This window comes from Aphidius gifuensis, linkage group LG2, assembly GCF_014905175.1.
Source record: "Aphidius gifuensis isolate YNYX2018 linkage group LG2, ASM1490517v1, whole genome shotgun sequence".
Lineage (NCBI taxonomy): Eukaryota > Metazoa > Arthropoda > Insecta > Hymenoptera > Braconidae > Aphidius > Aphidius gifuensis.
The window spans coordinates 27,900,799-27,926,035 of record NC_057789.1 but is presented as its reverse complement, the minus strand read 5'-3'; the positions used below and the strand labels follow the sequence as shown (position 1 = coordinate 27,926,035).

The 25,237-nt window shown below is 25.0% G+C and overlaps 1 protein-coding gene across 2 annotated transcripts in view; it reads left to right on the top strand.

Moving 5' to 3' along the window:
- The window catches only part of LOC122850032 (protein slit), a 162,262-nt gene that overhangs the window by 124,776 nt on the left and 12,249 nt on the right, over window positions 1-25,237 (top strand). For both annotated transcript variants that reach the window (XM_044148993.1, XM_044148992.1), the window contains exons 3-4: window positions 24,039-24,110; window positions 24,206-24,349. In XM_044148993.1, the coding sequence (XP_044004928.1) occupies window positions 24,039-24,110; window positions 24,206-24,349 (216 nt within the window). The remainder of the gene's footprint in view (window positions 1-24,038; window positions 24,111-24,205; window positions 24,350-25,237) is intronic.

Sequence of the window (25,237 nt, the reverse complement as noted above, 5' to 3'; positions counted from 1 at the left end):
CACATAAACACGTGACCTTTGTGTAAACCCTGGATAGAAACTCGAGTATTTTCATAGATTTATTCATACATTTTTTTTTTCATTTGCTTGTAATAATCTTCAATAATATTTTCAAATGAAAAAATAAATTTTTATTGAAACAAAACAACAGTTAGAAATTATGGGCGTGTACGTCATTATATATTTTTTTTTTTTAATCACATAGATTCATCGTATAATTTTTTTTTATGATTATGTGTTAGTTGTGCAACTATATACGATTTAACATATCCTACAATTATTCAATGAATAAATGAATAAAATACACACCCCTTGCGTCTCAAGATACATAATGTAGTGTAACACAATCACAGTCTACAACAATACAAGCTGAATATAATTTTTGTTTTTTTTTTTATTTGATAACCTGCTATCTTCACAGTAAATCAAAATGATAACTTGTGTCTAATATTTACACATGCATATAAAGTCTACAATTATCTCAACTAAATATATAATCTCTACGTCACAGTTTGTTTTCTTTTGTTGAATAATTTAAAATAAACAAAGACACAATATTTTCCCCAACTTATCATAAACAAATAATTCTTAAAAATTCAAAAATTAACATTAATAAATTTTTATCACCAAAAAATTAATTAATTTTTATTAATAATAATAATAATAATAAGAAATATATTTTTTTCTTTTTATTATTTTTCTATTTTACGAGCGATAAAAATCGGTTGAACCTGTTCGATTATATATTTGAAGGGTTCCCTTACAATATTTCAAGAGGGTACCACAGTACCATTAACGACACCCCCCGCGCTTAATCCCTGGGCGTATGTCACGTTATTTCCACTTTATTTGGGGGGAAGGGCGCCTTGGTCGGTTGCGCACCCCCAAGAAAATTACTCTGGACCCTTTCGATTATACGGAAAGAAAAAAAAAAAAAAAATTATTATTATATATACAGGCATAATGTGAACCCTCATTGTCCATCTACCCCGTCATACTTGGTATATATATGAAAGAGGGTACATCTTCGGTAGCGGAAAATAGTTACAAAACAGACGTCATCTAAAGAAGGGAACTGTAAAAAAAAAAAAAAAAAAGGGGACAAAAAACAGTATGATCACAGGGCGGGGGTGTGAAAATATTTTGGGGCGCCATGAACACCCCTTAAAATTTTTATACTGTATTTCCCGGGTGCATAAATGCGCTACGTAATGTTTGAATCCCATGGGGTGTGATGGTCTGGATTAAGAACACTTGCGAGATGGTTTTATCATTTTTTTTTTCTTTTTTTTCTTGCTCACCAATGTGTGCCCTATTCTGGTCTGCATATATCACATAATCTTTCTTGTTTTTCGAGACTATCGATTGATGTTTATAAACGTGTGTCATATATACCGCGTGTGGTATTACGAAGATATATATACGAATGCATTGTATATTACTGGCGCCATATGGACAATGTATGAATATTCTTCAGACGCATTGACATTAACGTGGGTAACGTGTGGCCTTGTATAACCCTCATACTGCAAGTATTAAATTGATAGCCGATTTTACGGGGCCATGATCAACGAAACCATTTATAATTTATGATAAAATCTCATTTAAAATATATGAATTATTTTAAAATATAAAATATAATTATTTTTTTATTTTAATATTAATTTTTTAATATATTAAATTAATGTTAATTGTGTATTATAATTTTTTATAATTTTTAAAATTTTAAAATCATGCTGTAATATAAAAAAAAAATATTTACATAATTTTTTATTTAAAAAAAAAATCAATTTACAAATAAAAACAATAACTATAATTTAAAAAAAAAAAAAAACGATATTTCTTTTACTATTTTTTAAAAATAAAATAACCATATTTTTTCATGTTACAAAATGAATTTTATAAGTGCAGTGAAACAAATATTTTATCGTCGTTTTAACTAAATTAAAAAATAGCAAAAAAAAACTTTAAAATAAAAAGCACAAATTGCATAGTTAAAAAAAGGAAATAAAAAATAGAGAAAATGCATATGTAAAATTGCTTTAAATTTAATGAATAACTACATTTGTTAATTTGTTCTGTGGTGCAAATATTTGGTCATATATTTTACACTTTACTAAAATGGCAATTGACATTAGCAAACTTGTATAAATGTGTGAAAATAGAGTTTGTCTAATTTTTTTTTTTCCTCAGCTGTAATTAAAAAGAGACCTAAAATCCAGAAAAAAATAAAAGCGGGGGTCATGGTGGTTCAATGTCTGTATAGATGCATTATTTTTAAAAATAAAATTTAAAAAAAAACAAAAAAAGAGTATGGTATGCACATATAAACTCACACAAGTGTAACAGACAAGGGGTGACTTTAATGTTTTTAATCTAATTCCCGGGGTGAATTCGAAACTTGTCCCTGGGGTATGTCAACCCCCCTTCCCCCTCAGTTTTTAGCATCGAAATGTAGGCATATATGTAGTCTTTTGAAACCCCACGTGCCTGATGGTTTTCACTGGATGACACAAATTCACATATACAGTTACAAGATGAAGTAAAAAAAAAATCAAATAAAATTAAAAAGTTTTATTTATTTTTTTTTTTTTTCATTTTGCATTTAATATATACATAGATATATATTCACATTTGACACGTGCAATGGTGTTTCTTACACGACCCCTTGTCGATACAATATCAGAGTGACTAGAGTTTTATTTTATTTTTTTATTTAGATGATTGTCTACGCAATATTGATATAGACAAGTGTGACGTTCACTAGACACATGCACGTTATTATTTCCGGATTGAAAGAATGATTACTTTTTGTTTGTTTGTTCAATTTTATATATTTATCTTTTCCCTTTTTTTATTTTTAATATTATATTTTATTATCTTTTATTGATTTTATTTATTTTTAATCGAAAAAAAAAATTACACAAATTTTAAAAGCACTTGTGTTCTACTTATTTGAATTGAAAAAAAAAAAAAGGGTTCATTTTTTAATTAAGGAAACTAATAATCACCTTCTGTTTTTATAAATTAATTAATGGTTAAAATAAAATTTAAAAAAAAAAAGCGTAAATACTTTTCGAGCTCTTTTAATTTTAATATTAATATTTTTTTTTGCGGTTAAATTTTTTTTATCAGTAAGACGACAATAAAATTACTGTAATAAAATTATATTAATGTAAGAAGAAAGAAAAAAATGAAAAAGGCATTTTAAGTACGTGAGTTTTAATTTTTCGATTAAAAAAAAAAAAAAAAATATGATGGTGAATGTAAAGTGCTTTCTCTGTATACTACGATTCAGTAATTAATAATTACATCCTGAGTGCGCGCACAGGTCCTGGCTAAAGTTTTAATTACACTGAGAACAATCAACAACTAAGTCATAGTGTGCAACTCGACTTTAGTATTGGAGTCAAGTCGAAGCTCACTCGTGTGTCTCGATGTCTCGACCATCATTTTTCTCTTTTCATCAATTTTCTCTACTTCAATGTATATATATATATTTTCTGTGTAGTCACTTTTGTGTATATACATCTTTTGATCATAAAACTTATTCAAGTTTATTTCTCACCTCGATAAATCAGCTCGCAGTAGTAAAGCTTTTCTTCATCAATTTATTTTTTTTCTAATTTTTTATTTCTAACATCAATTAAAATATATTTAAAATACATTCTTTAAAAAATTTTTTTTCAATTTTTTATTATTTTTTTATTAATCATAATTTCAATTATATAAATAAAATATTTTCATAATTTTTTTGTATGGTCAAATAGAAAAATATTAGTGGTTAACTTTTGATTATTTACACTAACCACAGCACACTCACATACACTTGCATATTTAGAAATTTACAAATTCTTTAGACGTCTATCTAACTTTGTGAATCTGCCGCATATTTTATGGTTGCAAAGTCAACTGTAGTTATTTTATTTGCAATATCTTTAACGTTTATATTTTTTGCATACCTTGTATATACAAAAAAATGTATTCATAGTACATGTTGTTTGATATTGGTAATGAAACTTACTGTATGATATGAAAATATATATATAAATGTGTTTATATATTTCTTCAAGTAAACAGTGAAATCCGGGTGAGGGCAAAACCTGGTAGATACATATCTTTTTTCTTTGCAACGACACGAAACCGACCGTGAACTTTAACGCCCTCCAACTTCATCTCTGTGTTTTCTGTTTTTTTTTTATATCCCCTCTACTCTTTTTGACATTAAAAAAAAAAAAATAATAATAAAAAGGATATAACCCTACCATGATTACACGCTTCCACCTTCAATCCTGATAATCTTAACTGTCTGGTCTGAAAATCCGCACACCAGTCACCCTTGGTATTTCATTTCATATTATAAATTTCTCTCTGTTTGTTAAAAAATATATATATATACATTTTCTTGTACTCTACTTTGTAAATCCTACTGAGATATCCTCATTCATATTATACGATTTATAAAATAAATAAAATAAAAATATATATATTTGATAATATCATGTTGTTGATGAAAATTGCACATTTTTTTAAATTTATTTTTACCGTTTTGAAATATAAATTTATATAACTCTAAACTGTAAACAAGACTGCTCTTTAAATTTTATTCATTTGTTTATTTAGAGTCATGAAAATATATATATATATTTACACGTCGATTGAATAAAGCAGAGAAAATAAAATTTGTTTTTCAAATATCACTTGATATATATATTTACGCTTTTTTTTTTTTTTTCATTACATTTCCATACAACTGAATATTTCAATTAAAAATTTTCACATATTTATTATTATTATTATTAATATTATTTTTTTTTATTATTGGTTTTATGTAGCAGTTGATAACTTTTAAATAAAAACGAAAAACCAAATAATATTCTGCAGTTTATGGATATTTAGAATTTTTTTTTTAATAGTTATTAATTTAGTTGTTTGAAATTTCTAATTTAACAAGTTGATAATATTTGTGGACTAATCAATGGTACATCCCAGTTTCCAAATCAGCAATATATATTTACAATTTAAATTGGCTGATTGGTAGATCAATACAAGACATACAATAAACCTGGAAGTGCTAATTTTTTTTTTAAAAAACTGTATACATGTTTACCTGATATACCATGAACAAAAATATAAAATTAATCGCTGAATGCCTACGGCAGTATAACTTACACGCCCATAAATCAGTTTACTATACTCTCTCGTCGTTCTTGTTAATAGGTGATCTTTAAAAAATACCCTCCAATCGATCATCATGAAAACAGGGCCCGTCACATAATCTCACCTTCAACAAAGACCCACCTTTCTCACTGATCCAATAATAATAATAAATAAAAATTATAAATTTAAAAAAATTACATAATAATAATATCCTGATGAGAAAAAAAAAATTTGTTTTGCCTAAACCCATCTTATGAAAAATTAACCAACACCTTATTTTTTTTAATCGATAAATTATTAAGTGTATTGGATAGTATAAAAAAAATAGAGATCGGCAATATTAGATTATTTTTTTTTTTTTTCATTTTAGCAATGTTTTAAATGAGATAAAAAAAAATAAAATAAATGAATAAATTAACACACTATTACGATATGATTTTATGACCATACCGGTGTCTTTGATATAGAACAAAAATCGATGATTAGATTTATTATTATTGCTATCGTAAATGGTATCATTCAAGTGCAAATAGTTTATGACAAAATGAAAGTTATATATATTTATATATTTCTTGTGGATACATGGGTCCACTCCGCACCCACCAACAATTTTTATTACCAAGTAGCTGGCAAACACCCGTTATATTATTCATCTCACGTTAATATCTATCTTCCACTGTCTTGTCTCTCATTGTATATATATTTATAAATACATGACCATGTGAAAACTCATAACGTCTCTTTTGTCTATATACAACAATTCCATTTTCACTTATAAAATATACGTGATCTGTACTAAAATAATAAAATTCAATTTTTATTTTCACAAAAAATCATCATGATTTATTAATTTTAATTTATCTTCTTTTTACTTGTTATTATATATTTTTTAGAAATAAAAATATGTATTTTTTTTTTTTTTTTTGTATAATTTGGATAATAAACATGTAAATTATATATTTTTTTTTTAGCTTGATTAATTTTGATGTATTGCCTGAATATTAATAGGATAAAAAATTTAATAATTTTATAAAAGACACATGCACTGTCATCAAGGCAATTTAAAATTTAATTTTTAATCAAAAAGACAAGAAAGATATTTATTTGATTATTATCTGTCAATGAATTAATTTAAATGATATTTTATTTCGAATTTTCATTTTTAATCAAGTGACTTGTGAGTTGAAATAAAATATGAAAAAAAAAATTGTTGATAATTGAGCTTTCTCCAAATGAAAAATAAATTAATATGCGAAACACGTCTCGTAAGTAATTTGCCGACCATATTAATATATACATATACATTATGGTGAATAGAGTACAAAGTTAACCACTCATCTATCACAAATTCAGCAATTCACTGAGCTAGCACACAATCGACCCTGACATACACACACTAGATACATCATTATATGCACACACAAACTCCTCGACAAACCGTAAAATCATCTACCGAGAATATTTATATTAATTAATGTCAAAATTATTATTTATATCATCGATATAAAAAAAAAAAAAAAATACTTTAAAGCTATCATTAAATATCCGCGTGAACAATTCTAAATATTTATAAAATATGAAATTTCTTATTTTATTTTTAATCACTCTCCATATTTATTTGTGTCGGCAAGACATAAATAATTTATGAAATTTCGTTTTTTTTTTTAAATAAAATATTGAAGCGGTCGTTTTTTAAGACTACTGATTTATCCTGTGCTACTCACATAATCTGGGTTTTAAAAATAAAAAAAATATATATCTTAAATAATCAACGGTGTAAATTTAAAGGTGAAAGGAAAAAAAAAAAAAATAAAAAAAAATAGCCTGAAGTTATATTCATCCTTTCCACGAATAATAATAAATAATGCTATTTGATAATATATATCTATTTTGACGTTTTATTTCCTCATTTATAATCTATCCACATTAGTCCCATATGCACTTGTGCACGTATTTATTCATCATTCATGATATTATATATAAATACGTCGTCGTAGTAGTTGGTTGTAGTAGTTTTATATTTTTTTTATACTTTTTTTCATGTACCTTATAGGTAATGGATACTTGATCGCATACACGCGACATTTGCCACTAATACTACCATATATAAAATTGTATCTTCTAAATGTGTATACATATATTTAAATATCTAGTTGAGAATTTCAATGAGTAAGTATGTGTACACATATATTATACATACTCAATATATATGTACCAACTTTTGACCCATGTAATATCGGAAATTCTCTTACAATATAATCAATGGGCTATTTAACTAAACTGATTCTATCTGCCCATCAACATTTTGTAAATGATTGATGAGTTGGCATAACTTGAAATATATATCATTAGTATATCCACTTGGTAAATTGTCTGATATATTGGTTAGCAAAAAAAAAAAAAAAACAAAATAAATATGATATTGTGTGTCAATGTGATTGTGATTTGTGTATCATATATTGCTTGTTAATGTCAGTGTTAAATTGTAAAAATAATAAAACATGTTTTGACAATGAGTGAACAGAAAAAAGAAGAAAATAAATAAATAAAAGGTGAGAAGGAAACTGTGTGTATCAAGTAATCGTTTAATATATATGTTGTATATTCTCATTGAAGAGACAAGGCAATCGGGGAATTGCTTTACTGTCTGAAACTGCTCTGGACACAATCGGGACATTCTGATTCGAGACGACGGGTGGTCGATTATCCACAGGTCTCGAACTCTCTCAGTCCCCAATGGGATATACGAGAGTTTACGCCAAACTCAAATCCCACTTGAATTCAATGAAAGACAATAGACTTGAAAAGAGATATTTACTATTACCACCAATCCACTTTTCATTATTGTTCCATACATATTATCATTATAATTATTAATTTAATTGTTGTATATAAATTCATAATAATAATAATTAAAAAAGCTCTCAATAGTAGCTGTTAGTTTTTTGTTTATTTTTATCTTAAAATTGTCAAAAAATATTTTTGCTATATTTTTTTTTTAACAGACAGTTTGATAAAAAAAAAAAAAATTGATACAGCCATGTGTCACTGATATGAATCAAGGGGTGTAACAGTAAAATTTATTTCATTTATCAGAAAAAAAAAAATTGCTCAATCTCATGTACAAAAGCAATAAATTTAAATATCGTATTTCATTAACCAAAATTTTGAAATGTAATCGTTTGTGAATTTACAAATACATATACTGATTGAACATAAAAGCTCAATTTTCCAATAGATCTACTGTGACAATAAAATACAAATGTAAACATCAATATTATTTTGTTGATAAACCATTTGAATCTTGTTTTACACAATTTTTTTTTTTTTCACTTAACAAAACACAATATATAACTATTAATCATTTTCATTAATTTGCATTTTAATTTGATTACAATAAATGTATAATTAATGATAACATCAATTTAATTTAACAACAACTAAACGGAAATGATAAATAAACATTATTGAAAATAAAAATTAAAAAGAAAGTCTAAAACAAAATAAAAAACAATATTATATTTAAATGAAATTAAAATCTTGTAAACCAGATAACTTATCAAAAATAATCATAATTAAAATAATAACACCACGATAATTATGATAATAAAAATTTACTATTTATTAATAGTGTTATTATGTTATTATGTTATTATTGTTATTATTTATTTATGAATTTTTAATGTTTTTTTTTTTTGCTGTAAATAAAAAAATTAAAATGATAAAAATTTATGTAGAACACGTATACATGAACGATTACTGTGAGCATACCATTAATTTATTTTTCAGTATATATAAATATAATATAAGTTGAATAAACTATTGCCCTGTGTATAATAATCAATATAAAAAATATGCAAATTACCAAGTGAACGTCTAATTATTGTAATTGCCATATATCGAACGGTTTAACGGAAAAGTGGGTAATACAACAACAGTGGCTTCTACAAGCTTGTGATACCCTAGGGAATTATTTTGCATTTACTATAATATACACTGTTCTCACTCTTTGAGAAAATATACATGCAATATCTAATCGATATATCCCATCGTTTTTATTTAAAAAAAAAAGATTGTGAGTAGCATATGGCAAACGGCGATTTATCCTTATCAAGTTATCAAGAATACATATATTACTATTTTCAGTGGCAGATGATTAAAATTGAATATAAATGAATGCCCACACACAGACACAGATTGCTACTGATATAAAAAAAAAAAATATAATTGAAATGATAATAATAAATTTCTGTACGGTAATGCTGATCAAAACTGATGTACAAATTGATGAACGTGATTTTAATATTTGACATTAATTAATGGATTTTTAATTTTGATGTAGAGTATTTGAAAAATAATTTTCGTATTTTTGGCATGTCAGATATTTATTTATCTGTAGATATAAATTGTTGTTATTTTATTAATGCTTTAATATTTTTTCTTTGAAGTTTAAAGTGTGTCTGCATACCGGTTAGACAAGCTAGCCTTTGGCACTTGTGCACGATTCTCTTAAACTTCAGGCAGGTGCAAACATTCTTGAATTTATAAACAATTTTTATTATATTGTTGTGTTTTTTTTTGCTTTTTATATTGCCATAAGGTGTTTTATTTAAACTTCAGTTTGACTTGGTTTTTATTGAGTTGTCTATTGGATGAATGAAGACATCACATTGATTTATGAATTTAAATACATATTGACATGTATAAATTGTTGTATGTATGTAAAAAATATGCACTTTGCATTTAAAAATTATTTTTAGTTGTATTTTAAAATTGAGACAGCATTTATAAAATAAAAAAAAATATTTTTTTTATGACGAGGAACATTAAGTATTGTGAAAATATAAATAAAAAGTTTTAAATAAAAGAAAGGAAAAATAATGTTCGGATTGGAAAAAATAACGTTAGTATATGTAGACAAATATTATGTGTATGTATTTTTTGGCAGACGTATATGTTTCTATGAATTTTGTAAGCTAAATTCAATTGCAGTCAATCCGACTTCTCGCTTCGAAAGACGTTTTTTTTTTATTTTATTTCTTCTGTCTGCTGGGACTCACCACTTTAAAGCACATCACGGACGAACGCATTTTGAAGAGCATAGATGTGAAACTTTTGAGACACGTAGCAACTTGGCATGAGTAAAACATCAATATACACTATGTGTATGTATAAAATTATATATATAGTATAGGTAAAAAGTTAGTGAATCATATTATACTTGGAAAAAAAAATAAAAAGAAAATACGAATCGTATAAAATTTATCTACTCATTACGTTGTGAATAAAATTTAATTTAAATAAAGATGAAAAATAAAACTTTTTCTATAAAAAAAAAAAAATAAACTTAAAATAAATAGGTGTGATTTCAGCAAAATTTATATATATACTAAAGAAAAATATAAATTAAATTTTAAATGAAAAAAAAAATATTAAATTAAAAGAGAAAAATAAATATTTTTAGTTGAAAAAAAAAACATCTAAATTAAATGTAATTCATTAAAATTTACTAATTGAGTTGGTTTTTTCATAACACATATTTTATTTTTTTAAATACAATTCTCAAGTATTTTAAACTGATAGATAGAATTTCATGAGTTTAGTAAAGCTTGTACGCTTTGGCGCGTTAAAGCAAAATTTACCGCTCTACTGCGGCTAAATGTGGTTATACCTTGTGGGCTGTTTTCACAAAGGGCAAATCAACTAAAACGTGTGTATGTGTGTGTTCAATTATATAACAAGTGTGCGTACGTGCTAATAACTTTTGAATGTGCTTCAGGTCGTGACCTAACTATAATCTTTATTTAAAAAATCTTAATCTAGATATTTCCCAGTTAGGTCAACGATTAAACAGAAAATATCTTTGATATCATAAATTTACGACTTAATGCAAAATTAACACTGTTATAAAGATCATTTAATAAAAAAAATTTGATCTCTTGACATTTCCACATGTCGTTTTGATAGGAAAGTTTTATTTTTAAAAAACTTAATGAATAAAATAGTAGCTTTATTTTGAGCTTAAAAAAAAAGACATTTAGAAAAATCTAATTATTTTTCAATTAACATTTCTAATTATATATCAAAATAAATATAGATTAATCAACAAACAATAATATTTTTTTATATTTAAAATACTTTTTTATTATTTTAATTATATTTAGTAATAATAACATTTTAAATCGACAACAGCGATCATAAAAAATTTCGACACATTTCAAAATATATGATGCTTTTAAAAAAATTTAAAAAAAAAAACGTACAAAGTCATCTTTGATAGGATCAAAGTAATTTATACATCCGCCAGATACTGATGAAATTTTATTTATAAATTTATTTGAAATAGAAATAATAAAAAAAAAAAAACGTTATTGCAACTGGCAAAAGTCAAAGAGATATAGTATAAAAAAAAAATAAAAAAGAAAATGAAGCATCTGGTTACGATGAAAATGAAACTATCGATAATGATAATATAAATTATATTATTATCAGGCAGACTTGTCTGATATTTTCTTTGAATATTATCTTGATGTTTTTATTTTTTTTTTCATTTTTTTATGGTCAAATTCAGAAGGGTACTTTGAACTCGGTAGTGCAAGTAATAAATGCCATTTTTTCCTGATAACCTATGGACCCATAATAAGTGCAGAAAAAAAATTTCTTTGAAGCAACATTTCTATTTTCTGCAATTACCTCCAAAACTCGATCAACACCCTTCGCATTTTATATGCTTCGATCTTTCTCAAACGCTTGGTCCATGAGTACATAATTTTTTTATCTTTTTAAATTTTTTTCTTTTTTTTTTTATGTAACCATATACTCGATAATATATATATCCTATCTTCCAGACACGTTCCATTACCGTTCAGATAGCCACTCAGCTATATCCCCAAGAATCTTAATGCCGGAAAGTCTTTGGCTTAGAGAAAACGCCAAGGATCGCGTTACACCACCTCTTTTTTTTTTTTTAATTTTTTTTTTATACCTTAACTCGATGAAAAAAAATGAAAATACCTGCTGAGGAATATCTTTACTTTTCTAAAAGTTTCCTTGAAAAAAAAAATAAAATAAGCTACTTTTTTTAACAACTTGGAAACGAGAGTTGATAAAAAAAAAAATATAATAAAATGAGACGAAGAAAAAGTGTAAAGCAAATTTAAAGTGAAAAAGTTGATGCGGTCGAAAATCAAAACCAAAGGATTGTTAGTGATCCATGAGTGAGTGAATATTTTTACAGTTCGATACACTTTTTTATTTGAAATAAAAAAAAAAAGCAACTAAAATGTAAATATATATATTCCAATTTCAGTTTTACAAGCATAAAGTTTTTTTTTTTTTTTTTTTTAATTTCTTTTATTTAAAAATAATGATTCGAAACTTTTTTCTTTTTCGACAATTTTCTTTTGTTTCAACTTCTCATGAATTTTTAATGATTTGATAAAGGTTTATTTGATTTTTTTTTTTTTTTTGCATAAAAGTTTAAAGTGTGTATGCAAAAGCGTGGTAGATGAAATGGCAGATTAAAGGGTATATATGAACACGTGCCTGAAAGATGATCTCTCAGTTGTTCCATTACTCTGATTAGCATTATGACACGTAGTTATAGAGAAAGGTATACTCTGACCAAGATATATATATACTACATTTGGCACTGGGTCGAGATATAACTTTACCTAAAACTTAATTTACTCATTTACTCATTCACTGTATTCACTAATCTACCTAGTATTTTCAAACTACTTAATTTATGACCTCATTGCTCTAGACAAGAACATGGATTATTCAAATTAAAATTGTCTCATTATTTGAATATGTTTCTAGCCAAACAAATATTTTTACTTAAACTCTCATAAAGAGAATAATTATAATATCAAATTTTCTAATTACAAATAGGAAAAATTATAATTTAAAAAAAAAATAAATTTAATTTTTTTCAAGCTAAAAATAGAAAATAATTTTTATATTTAATTATGGATTTCATCGGTACTTGAAAAATTGATGAGATTTCATGTTATATTTTTGTGAAAAAAAATTCAAGAGTTCACCTGAAGATGAGAGGCATAAGGACAAGTCTACCAATGCTGCACTTACAACATGATTATGTTCTTGTGAATGATGAGACAAAAGAGTATGATTGTATATTCAACTAGAGATTGTCAAGTGAATATGTGTTCCAATAATTACATTGCGATATCTCAATTCAACTTGAATATATAGGTTACGTAGTATAAAAAAAAAAAAAATAATATATATTTATAATTTAAGAATGAAAACACATGTATGAAATAATGTTTTTGATATTTGAGTATTGTATTTTAGTATTAAATTTGTGATATCTGTCTTGTGTGTATTTATACACTGTGAAATGTGACAAGTGACATTGAAAAGTTGCACCCGTCTGACGGCTCTGTCATCTTAAATGAGTATAACTATGGGTCGTTATACAAAACACGGTCTACCGACTATCAAAACAAAAACTTTACGTTGTATATATATTTTAGCATAACATCCGTTCACTCAGGTAAACTCTTCAACTGATGAGTAGATGACATATTTATTGCGTGGGAGATATCATTATAAATTCAAACATATATTGATAAAAGTTTTTTTTTTTTTTAATTTTTTCAAGTGTTATTACTTATCAATCAATAAAAAAAAATTATATTTATTCTTCTTTATTAGATTCACCGTAATTTACAGATAGGAATTTAAATTAAATATTTTTTTCTTTTATAAGAAAAAAACTAAAGAAAAAAATTAAATATTATATAAAAATAAGGTTTTTTTATTTTTTACTTTGAATTAGTTTGAGTTAAGTATATATTGTGAGTTAAATTAGAAGCATGTTTTATTTCCGCTTCAATGGTAAAGAATAATTTATTGCAGTATTTCAGCAATTTTCTCAAGATTTTTTTTTTCTTTACTTTTATAAATTAATGAATTCCTATAATTTACTTGAATCTTTTTTTTTTTCCGACTATTTTTTCTACAAGAGATAAAAAAAAAATCAACAAGTATTAAATAGTAATTTATTATTTATTGAAAAATAAATTTAAAATCAATGATATTATTTTATCGAGTTGATATTATATGTAAAAAGCATGTTATCGTCAATGAACCACTGGGTGACTTTAGTATCACCACTTATTCAGTTTATGTTTACATTTTTAAAATAAAAAATACAAAACACAAAGTATCTATGTGTTTGAGTGTATGCTCTCATAAATATATTTTTTTTCAGAGACATTTCAACGTGGCAATCTTTAAAACAGCCTATATACATTTTAAATCTAAATGGGATTCACACCTTATTATATTACACACTTTGTTAACTTAAACAATAAACTTGCCTCTTGAAAACTCGACAATTTAGCTAAAACATTCCAACATTTTATACTTTTTTTTTTTTATTATTATTTTGTCAATTTTTATTTTTACTTGTCTCTTGGATTTGTTAAAAATTTTTTCTATTTTATTTTTATACTTCAAGGTGGCTGAACTTTTGCCGGAAAAAGTCACAAACAAGCTATGTATTTTTTTTTGACTCAAGTGTACAAGTTACAATGAGTTACAAGTCAACTGATTCACGTGGTGCAAAACTGCTCAGATAGTTAGTATTGCAATTTCAGTACTGTGGTTATTTGTTCGATAGAATTTTCATGGAACCTTATACTTGATTCTTGAAGCATCACATTATTTGACCACGTAATACGATCATATGTATGTGTGTATATTTATCTATCCATGTACATCGATTTATTTATTATTATTTTCAAAAGTATCCAAGGGACAAAATAGCAAACAACAAACTATTTAAAGATTTGTATAAAATAATCCAAAAGGCAGTGTTGAAAACAATGAAAATAAAATACCCAAACACCCACATATATACCAATTAATTTAATTCAATTTATTTATTTAAAAATATACAAAAATAATGATCAAATAGATATAATAATTATACTATTATATAAACATTGTATTACCGTTTTAATTAATAATTAATTACGTAATATTTTTTTTAATATAAAAACTGTATTAATCATTGAATCGTTATTCAACAAAACTCTAGAGATAATATTAAATTTAATCATAAATTGATAAAACTAATTGGCATTAAAAAATAAAAAAAAAAAATGCTTTGCAATATCACTGTAAGTCAAAAAATAAAAAAAACATGAAAATGTGGCGAAAAACAAATTAAATTTATTCATCGATGTGAAAGTTTGCTGAAATTACATTTTGCGGATGCAAATGTCAGCGTTAATTGCCCCACCATTTATGTCACCACATAGTCTCTCTCACTCTCTTTTTAAAAGCTTCCTTTTTTTTTTTTTTTTTAAATATTTTTCATTGCAAGTTTAACCCTCATTCTACCCTTGTATTCCCGGCGCATTTATACCTCATGAATTAACGCTCTATCGCGGTTTATAAATACCTAGTCGCATCTCTCGTTCATTGAAGCGAATTGCAAACGACAGGAGACGTTGTCAAGCCAAACTCTAAATTGCAACTGTGTGCATTCGCTTGCAATGTTAAATACGTGTATATCATCAAATATACAATTCAAACATTTATATTTTCCATTGGTTTAGATATTGAAACTATGGATTATTACTCTTGCACACTGATCACCATTCATTATAGTTTATGTTTGTACAAGGAAAATATTATTATACAACAATCTATCAGAGCATATCATTACACTTAATAAAACAATTATCAAAAAATATATATTTCAAATTATTTGACAAAATATTACAGCCATTTTTTTTGTCTAAAAATATTTAACATTAATTTACTGCTACACTAACATGAACATGTTGAACTCAAATTTCAAAAAATATATATAACTCAAAAGAGAGAATATAATGTGTATTTTTTTTTTTTCTTTTTTAACAAGTTAATTTAGAATGTTTTAGAGAGTGTGTCATAAATGGCAATATTATTCATAAGAATATAAATTTAGTTGTAAGTTGTATGGAGGTTTTTTTTTTAATGAACATGACTAGACCGTGTCATCAATTAAATCATCAAAGTAGTTGTCATAAAATTAAAAAAAAAAATATCAGCAGACACTATACATGAGAGATAAATATTTTACAAGTTTAGAAAGAAAGGGATGATATGTTATTAACGTGACATAATGCTATAACCGTCTGCTAGTCGTATCGTTCTCATGTTTCCATATACACAAGGTACACAGAGTCCACAATATAAACTCCCTTTTGATGTGTGTATTTTTTTTAAAATATATTTTAAGATTCAAACAACCTCCCCTCATAAAAAACAGAAAATTATAATAAAAATAACAAACTTATTATATTCATAATAAAATTTAAAATACTTGAACATTTTTTTATATTAATATTTCAATTATATATTAAATGAAACATTTGAAAATTATTGGTACAGTTAAATTTTAAATTTACAAATGTTCTACTTTTTAATATGAAATATATTTTTCTATTTTTCATAAATATATATTAAATTGATGAAAATGAAATTTTTTATATATTAAAAAAAGAAAATATACATCGTTTTGAAATTTTGGTTTACATTGTGTCCAATAAATGCATTCTAGGAAAGCTTTTAAGCTCGAGTATGCGGATATTTGTATTTTATATTTCATGTATGTTATACATTTTGCACTTTTATTGTTAGCATATTCAGTATGTATGTATGTGTGTGTATACATATATATATATATTTTTTTAGTGAACAAACCACGAGTGACGCTGAGCACGTTCCTCGGTTTACGACATTGGTGGTTTGTATAGGGCATCATCATGGACGAGCGCCTCACATGAATGTAGCTATAAACCACAGTGTGGTTGAGAGCCAGTTGCCAGTTAACATTGTTAAATGTAGGTCTTCGTCTCTCGATCAGTAAAATAACAAACAATAAATTTTTTATTAAATTTAACATATAAAAATATTATTTTTAAAATTCAAAACACATCAATAAATATATCTCATTTTAATTATTATTAAATAGCCTATTAAAATTGATCAGCGAAATAATAAAAAAAAATAATATAATGTTGATAAATAAATAATAAAAAAAAGTACCTGTCAAGTAACATACTGAGATGACTCTTGGGACTTTCTCTGTTATATTTTCAAGGAGAGTTTGTCGGAGGAATATTAGAGCACGCTTTATATTAAATTGAGGGAAGGCACGCGAGCCTTAAGATTATGAATCCATTAGCGAGTTTGCTGGGGTCGAAACGTTTTTTTTTTTTTACTGTGTTCAACGATGAAAAACGTTTATTTTTTTTTTATTTTTCGCATTGCTTTATCCACTTATTTATGTATTTTACATTTAATTTAATTTTTTATTATTTATCGATAAATTTATTTAACGTTTTATGCCTTAATAGGCTTGCTATATAGTTGTGCCAATACCACCTGAGCCCAGATTCCAAATGGAATGAAAATGTTAAGGATCTATTGGATGATCAATATCATCATTAATAGTATTATTATCATATTTAATCACCCATTATATCGAAACTATATATAGACCAGGCAATTAAGACAAATACAGACTCGAGTTAATCACCCCAAAGTACTCACATTAATGTCAATTAAATTTATATTATGTATTTACGTTTTTTTTTTTTTTCATTTATGAAAGTTGGAATTTTATATCATGATCCTGATCTCCAGGGTAATAATAATTTTTTTTTTTTTTTTAATTTATTTATTTAATATCAAAGTTTATATTAATCGTATATATTTGTATTTTATTTATTTTCTTATTTTGCTGATTGGCTTGTTTCAAAGTTGTCGTTTTATTAAATGTTTAAAAATATGAAAATATAATCGATAAAGTTATTATACAAGAGCAACTTGAATTATTTTTTTATCACGCAATGTCAACTAGCATGAAAAGTCAAACTCGTGAATTGTTGTTGCATATATATATTTATTTTGTTTATTATTGTAAATTCTCTTGTGCAAAATTTACAAGTTTGACACATGTATAAAAACTTCAATTGGTATTGGGTATACAATTTTTATACCAACAAATTCATGATGTACCAGTAGCAACATTTAAGACTAAGCGACTTCAATCACGCAAGAATTGAACACGATTGTGTTGCTGATTCTTATTATTCGATTAGATTATTAATCAACAGTCACGAATATACACTTTCATGAATTATACTGTCACATATTATCCACTTTTTATTTTTTGTCCTATTAATTTTAATAAAAGATTTTTGCAATTAAATTTTTATATTTTTTTCAATTGGTTTTATTTTTATCTAATTAAAAGCAAATTTTTGAAATTTATAAATATAAAACCCCTTTTTTTTTAAGTTTAATTATCAATAAAAATTTAGCTTCAATTTGTCTGACTAAAACAATTTTTTTCTACTAAAAAAAAAAATTATTTTCATATTTATTCAGGAGATTTTCGCTATTTAAAATTCGAAATTTATATTACAAATATTTTTCGAATACTGTTAGACTATAAAATAAAAATAAAAAAGCATAGAAAAAATCAGTATAGCAATTGTATTTAATTTTTATTTCTTTTTATTTTTATATCAAATAAAAGAAAAATAAAGAAATAAATGTTTATTTACTTTTAGTTTAAAATTTTTTTCTTGTTCGCCTCGTTAGATAGTGTCATTGGTGATTACGACAACTAGTTGAAAACAGACAGCAAATGATCCCAGTGGGCAGAAATTGAGTAAATTACCTACGGGTAATTTTACCCCCTCGTTATTCCAACATCAAATAGATGAGTTTGTGTATTTCCCAACGACAAACTTGCACACACGACTAAACTCTTACTCGTGCTTAACGAATTTTATTTTTTTTTCTCACTTTATTTTATTTGTTTTCTTGTGTACATTTTGTATAATAGCTTTATAAAAAGTGCGGGCGTGCGGTTTACGATTCACGTTCAACTTGTGATCAAGTGTTTTACAAAAATTTACTATTTTTTTTCTTTTTCATTCTATTATTTTTGCTAGTGTATTTTTTTTTTTTTCTTATACACACAATTACCTCTAGCATATTAACCCAAAAGAAAAAATAAATATTAAATTTTCCAACATTATAAATACCATTATTTAATTACTGAAAATAATTTAAACTAAAAAACAAATTAATTTCATTATAAAAAATAATAATAACCAAAAAATTATCTTGTAAATATTTCTCAATTTAATTAGAAAATATAAAACCACAATATTCATGTTAAAAATTTAAATACCATTTTGTAATTACTGTCTTTCGTTTGGCTCATTTTTCACCCTCGCTTATATTAATGATTCTTTGTGTGTGCGTGAATATACATATATATTTCTTTCACTTGAATTCACTGATGAGATATATTTGCATAGAAATCGGTGATTGCCAGGTTTAAAATTTTTTAATTTAACACCTGTTTCAAATTCGATGAAAGTGTTGATACAAAGAGATGGAAATTTGTGCTTTTTTTATGAGTGCCTCTTTGTGTGTATTTTTATTTTAGTATAACCAATCAGCAATGTCATTTATAAATTCTGCTTTATTACGAGCATCGCCTCATCGGTTTTTATTATCATCTAGATAAATTGCCAAATGATGTATGGATACACTGGTTTATATTACAATGTCAGGTCATCAGTGTATTTTATCGACGAGATTTTATGAAGGCGTTGTTGTAGTATTGAACCAATTTTTTTCCTATTTGTTTTTTATTATATCGTATTTTTACATAGTCATTATCGTTTATGAATTATAAAATGACTTTATTCTGCCAACCATGCTGCATTAATTGACACTTTTTTATATGAAAAAACAAAAAACAAAATTTGAAAATAATTGTTACGAGAATTTGCATACGTCCATGAATTTTATTATGACAACAATTATGTGTGTTGGAGGCTTGGTGATGCCAGGGTAATAAATAAATTTTTTTTTTATTTATACAATGCAAAAAAAAAATAATAATAATATAGTAAAAGGGATATTTATGTTATACATGCGTATGTATTTAAAAATAATTATTGTGCACCTGTGTGTATATTGGAAATATTGTGAAGATGTATATACGAAGAAGTCTAAAGGGTTCGTGTGAAATTGCCAGCGGCATAATTTCATGACTCGAAAATCAGGCGTCTAAATCTAAACGATTCAGCGACACGATGTCTTTTTTTTTTTTTTAAACTCTCAGCTAATTACCGTTAACGCAAAACTTGCCTCATTAAAGTCTCATTTAATCATATATTTTATTTTTATTATATCGTATTTAATATCACAAATTTTCATTGACACTTTTAAAATATTTTCTTTTTCCACTTCAATATATATAAAAATATTGAAAGTTTTAAAATATTTAAAAACTTGAGCTATATTTATGTCGACAATTTTTATTTATATTAATTAATTAAAAGATTGAATTTCTACTTTTTTTTTTTGATTCATTAAATTAAGTATGCAGTCTTTTTTTTTTAACATTTTTTCTTAGAGAAATATTTAGTATGATTTTTTTTATTTCATCCTTTACTCTTAATAAACTGTCATACTCAAAAGAATTTTTTTTTCCGTATAAATCCAAGCAACAAAAAAATATATATAGTATTTTCTTTCATCTTTTTTACTTGTCGTCTATTTCAATTTTTATTTTCTCATTTTGCACGTACGAATAATAAAAAATTTAATATTAAGTCTGATTATTATTATTCTATTATTAACTGTACTTTGTGTATCATTTTCTTTTTTTTTTTTTTACTATCAACAATCTATCTCTTTTGAGTATAAATTTTTAATGAAATAAATCTAAATATTGACTATGAAAAATACATTTTATTCGGTTGAAATTTAAAAAAATTGAGCTCGTATTATTTATTTTATTATTTATTTATATTAAATTTTATACGTAGATATGTATTAATAAATTAATCAGTAAAACTAACACCCACTCTGTAATTCAATTCCAATTATAAAATTAATTAATTTCCCTAGTCAATACGATACTCATTTAAATTCAAACAAAGTTCTTCTCTTCTCGATACATTATTTTTTATTCATTTAAAAAAATTTCTTTTTCCCATTATTTATTTTACACAATTGTATGGTTTTTTTTTTTTATATCAGTCGACAACCACCTACTTGCAAAAGACGATGCATTTTTTTTTTTTTTTTTATTTCGGACATCTACGTAGGTAGAAATACCAAACACAAATGTCACGTTTTTTTCTCTTTTCTCTTAAAAAAAAACCTGTATGTAATTTTCTCGTTTGCATAAATACATTTACACCAAGAAATAATAAAAGAAGATATCGAAATAAAATAAGTATAAAATTATAGAAAAAATGAAAATGTAATCGTCATAATATGACCGTTATATGAGTAAAAAGTATTCGATTCAAAATTGCATAGTTTGTACGTAACATTTACCCACGTATGTGACCTCACATTGTAAAAGTTCACGTTGATTTTACAAACATTTTGTTATATAAAATAAAAAATACAAATATTTTATATTATACTAGCATGAAATTCTCAACTATAGGTTATAGCATTTTATTTTTTATTCTATTGACTACCCTAGAATTGACTTTGAATCATCTTCAATTTTAAAAAAGCCATGCAATTTTATTTTTCTTAATATTTGAAAATTCTTTTTCATATTTTTTCTTATAAAAGAAAATTTTTAAACTTAATACTTTTCAATGATATATATAAAATATTAATATTATTTGATTGGATACTTGAAAATAATAATAATAAAAATATATTTTTTATTATTAATATTTTCTAGTTGAATTTATTAACAATATGAAAATTTTTTTCTTCAAATTATTTTGATATTATTATGGATATTTTGTGTGGAAATTAAATTGGCCTTGAGGGTTTATTCGATGGGTTTAAGGACTTGGTGTACTGAGGGATACAAGTGAGTATAGTCAATTCCTTTTGCGTTGACGAGGGTACAAATGAATATCCGGGTGGTTTTGACGTGACCTCCTTCACCAAGAAGAAGAGTCTGAGTGAGCTTTGTCTGGAAACTTTGATTACACATAAGCATTGATCTCACTTTTTTATTTATTTTTTTATTTTTTCACTTTGTCTTTCTTATTACTTTGAATATATATCTTTAGTAGTTATATATTGAAAAAAAAAATTTATTTTAATTAAATTTTTTTTTTACATCAAAGAAAAATCAGTAGAAAAAAAAATTCATTTAATTATTTTTTTTTTACAAAACTTTTGTTCTTAATTTACTGTATTAATAGATTGTTATTAAAATTTACATTTAATTTATTTTCCATGCTGTAATTGTCTGAGTTTTTTTTTTTTTTTTTATTCTGACGATTATCATGATTGTTTTTCCTCAAAATGCCAAGTTATTTTAATTGACCGTTGCGGTATGGTCTACAGTTATAACGCTGCCAACGTGAAAAGCTCATCTTTTTTTTCTTTTCAAATTTTTTACTTTTGTTTTATTATTTTAGTACTAGTGTGTGTGTGTTCTCGGAAGCACAAATCCGTCCAACTCAGCTTGCATTTTCTCGTATATATATTTTTTTGTTCTATTCTAATTTTTGTTTCAAGGAGTCCAATGAGAGTGAGATTGCAAGCCAAGTGGCCATGCATTTCTAAAAGATTTTCGTTAAATTTTCCTATACATTCTTAAAATTTAAATTTACTATAAACTCTTGACCCATAAGTTCACATAATAAAGCTTCCAGTAGATTTATTACCTCTCAAATTATATAATAACTTTTTTATACTTATTCATTTTATTTTTTTAATATTCGAAAATAGAACTCTTGGAAAATATTATATAAAAGCTTTCAATTAATTTATAATAAAATTAACTTGGAGTTTAATATAATATTTAGTTTGTTGGATGTATACAGTTGATATATATTGTGCAAATAAAAATTGATATTGTATAAACAAAATTAATATAAAATGATCTTTATTTTATGATATTGACATTTTGTATGATAGAGTCACGATCAGTAGATGAACAAGCGACCTTGGAAAATAATATTAACACTTGATGAGAATAAAGTGTACGTGTCTTGAATATTGTGGCAAAGATCAACACACAAGTGTGTACGATAACGTTCATAGACGAAAGACAAGGTGTCACGTTTATGTCATCGAAGAAATGTCAGGGGACATTTTGCCATAAAGCTCGTCTGGCAATTTGTTTCTAGTTTCCTTCATTCGGTTTCCTCTTTTTCTTTTTTTTTTTCATTATATTTGTTTGCCTTGTTTTTTTTATTTATTTTTTTTTTCTATTTTAACCACCGCGATATTCCGTTGGGAAGTCAAATCTCGTTAACTCTTCAAAACTCATTTTTTTTAATTTCTTTTTTTCTTTTTTTTTTCTATTTTTAACCTTTTTTTTTTTATTATTTTATCAAGTATAAAAATGCTAGAGTAAGAACCAGTTTAATAAGACCTTAATAATAACTTCTTTTCCACCTTGAAATATAACGGACGTTGGTACTCGACTCGACGGCTGCATCTGACGGCAGGCCAACGCTTCCTCCGTCATCGCTTCTTATTTTTTTATTTTTTTTCTTTGAACACTTTTTCATGACTTTTTTTTTTTTTTTTTTATCTGTACATCACGGAAGTTAACTTTTATTTTTCTTGACACTTAAAAAAAAATTTCTTTTTTTCATCAACGAGCCGACTGAGATGGCTTCGTATATTTTCTTAGGCTTCAAGTTTACTATAAAAGTATTTTAAAAAAATTTTTCAAAGAAAAAAAAGTATTTTTGTTTTTATGTAATAATATTTTATTTAGTTTATAAATAATATTTATTTTTATATTATATGAATACTTAATTTTTTTATGGAAATTAAAGCTCATGCATTTTCTAATTGAGAATATTTTTTTTTTGTTACAGAGATTTGCAGGGTAACAATATATCGGTTATCTTTAAAACTGACTTTGAAGACATGGCAGCACTTCATGTTTTGTAAGTATATATTTGATAATTACAGATCAAATAATGTATTAAATATAATAATAGAAATTAAAATGTTAAAAATAAATAATTTAATTTTTTTTCAGGCAACTGTCAAGTAATCAGATTCATACTATTGAAAGAGGTGCCTTCAAGGATTTAGTAGCTGTTGAAAAACTTCGTCTGAACAACAATCAAATTCGCTATCTACCAGACACTCTTTTTAGCAATATGATGAATCTACGAAGATTGTAAGTTTAATATAAATTATAAACAAAAACTTTTATATAACTTTGCTCTACTTAACCATTATCATTATTCAATTTTATGTTATCATTTACAAGCAACATAAAATAGAACAAATTTCTTTCTTTTTTTTCTTTTACCTTTTCATTCAAAAATAAAAAATAAAAAATTATCCCTTTGTATTATTATTTTTATCGCAAGAAAAAAAGTCGAAACAATTACCTCTCACAAACGACCCAAGGTATTCATAAAAATAATTCTATGTACCCTGCATTTGACTATATACCATTCACAAAAATCTTGGCGAAAAAAAAAATTACATTATGCTATTTTATTAAAATTGAGAATATAAAAAATATATAAAATAAAAAAAGCTAGAGTATTTGAAGAGCAACTTAGTAGTAGAATTTTTTTAAAAAATGTTTTATGATTAGTTTATATAAATTGTTGAGAAGAATTTTTTTAAAAAGTCTCTGTCACCCTCGAAAAGAAAAAAAAAAAATTCATATGAAAAATGAGAAATTCCATTTAGCACTTGAAACAAATTAGGCAAATGAGAAAAATTACAAATCTAGTTTTACAAATTTAAAAATATCTCAATGTAAAAAAATTTTTCCATGAAATTTAACAGCTCATATTTTTTTTCTTTTTCTCAAATGAATTTTTTAACTGCTCACCGACAAAAGATTTATAAACTTGACACATGAGAATGACCTACAATTTATACGCAAAGTATATGCATGTATATACATGTGCATTTATCTAACTTTCACATGCATAAAAGAAAAATAAAGTGGATTGTTTGTTACACATATGACAAGTGGCATATTGAACTCATGTACATATCAACCTTTAGCAACTATAGCTCTTCAACTTTATTAACTATTTAATGA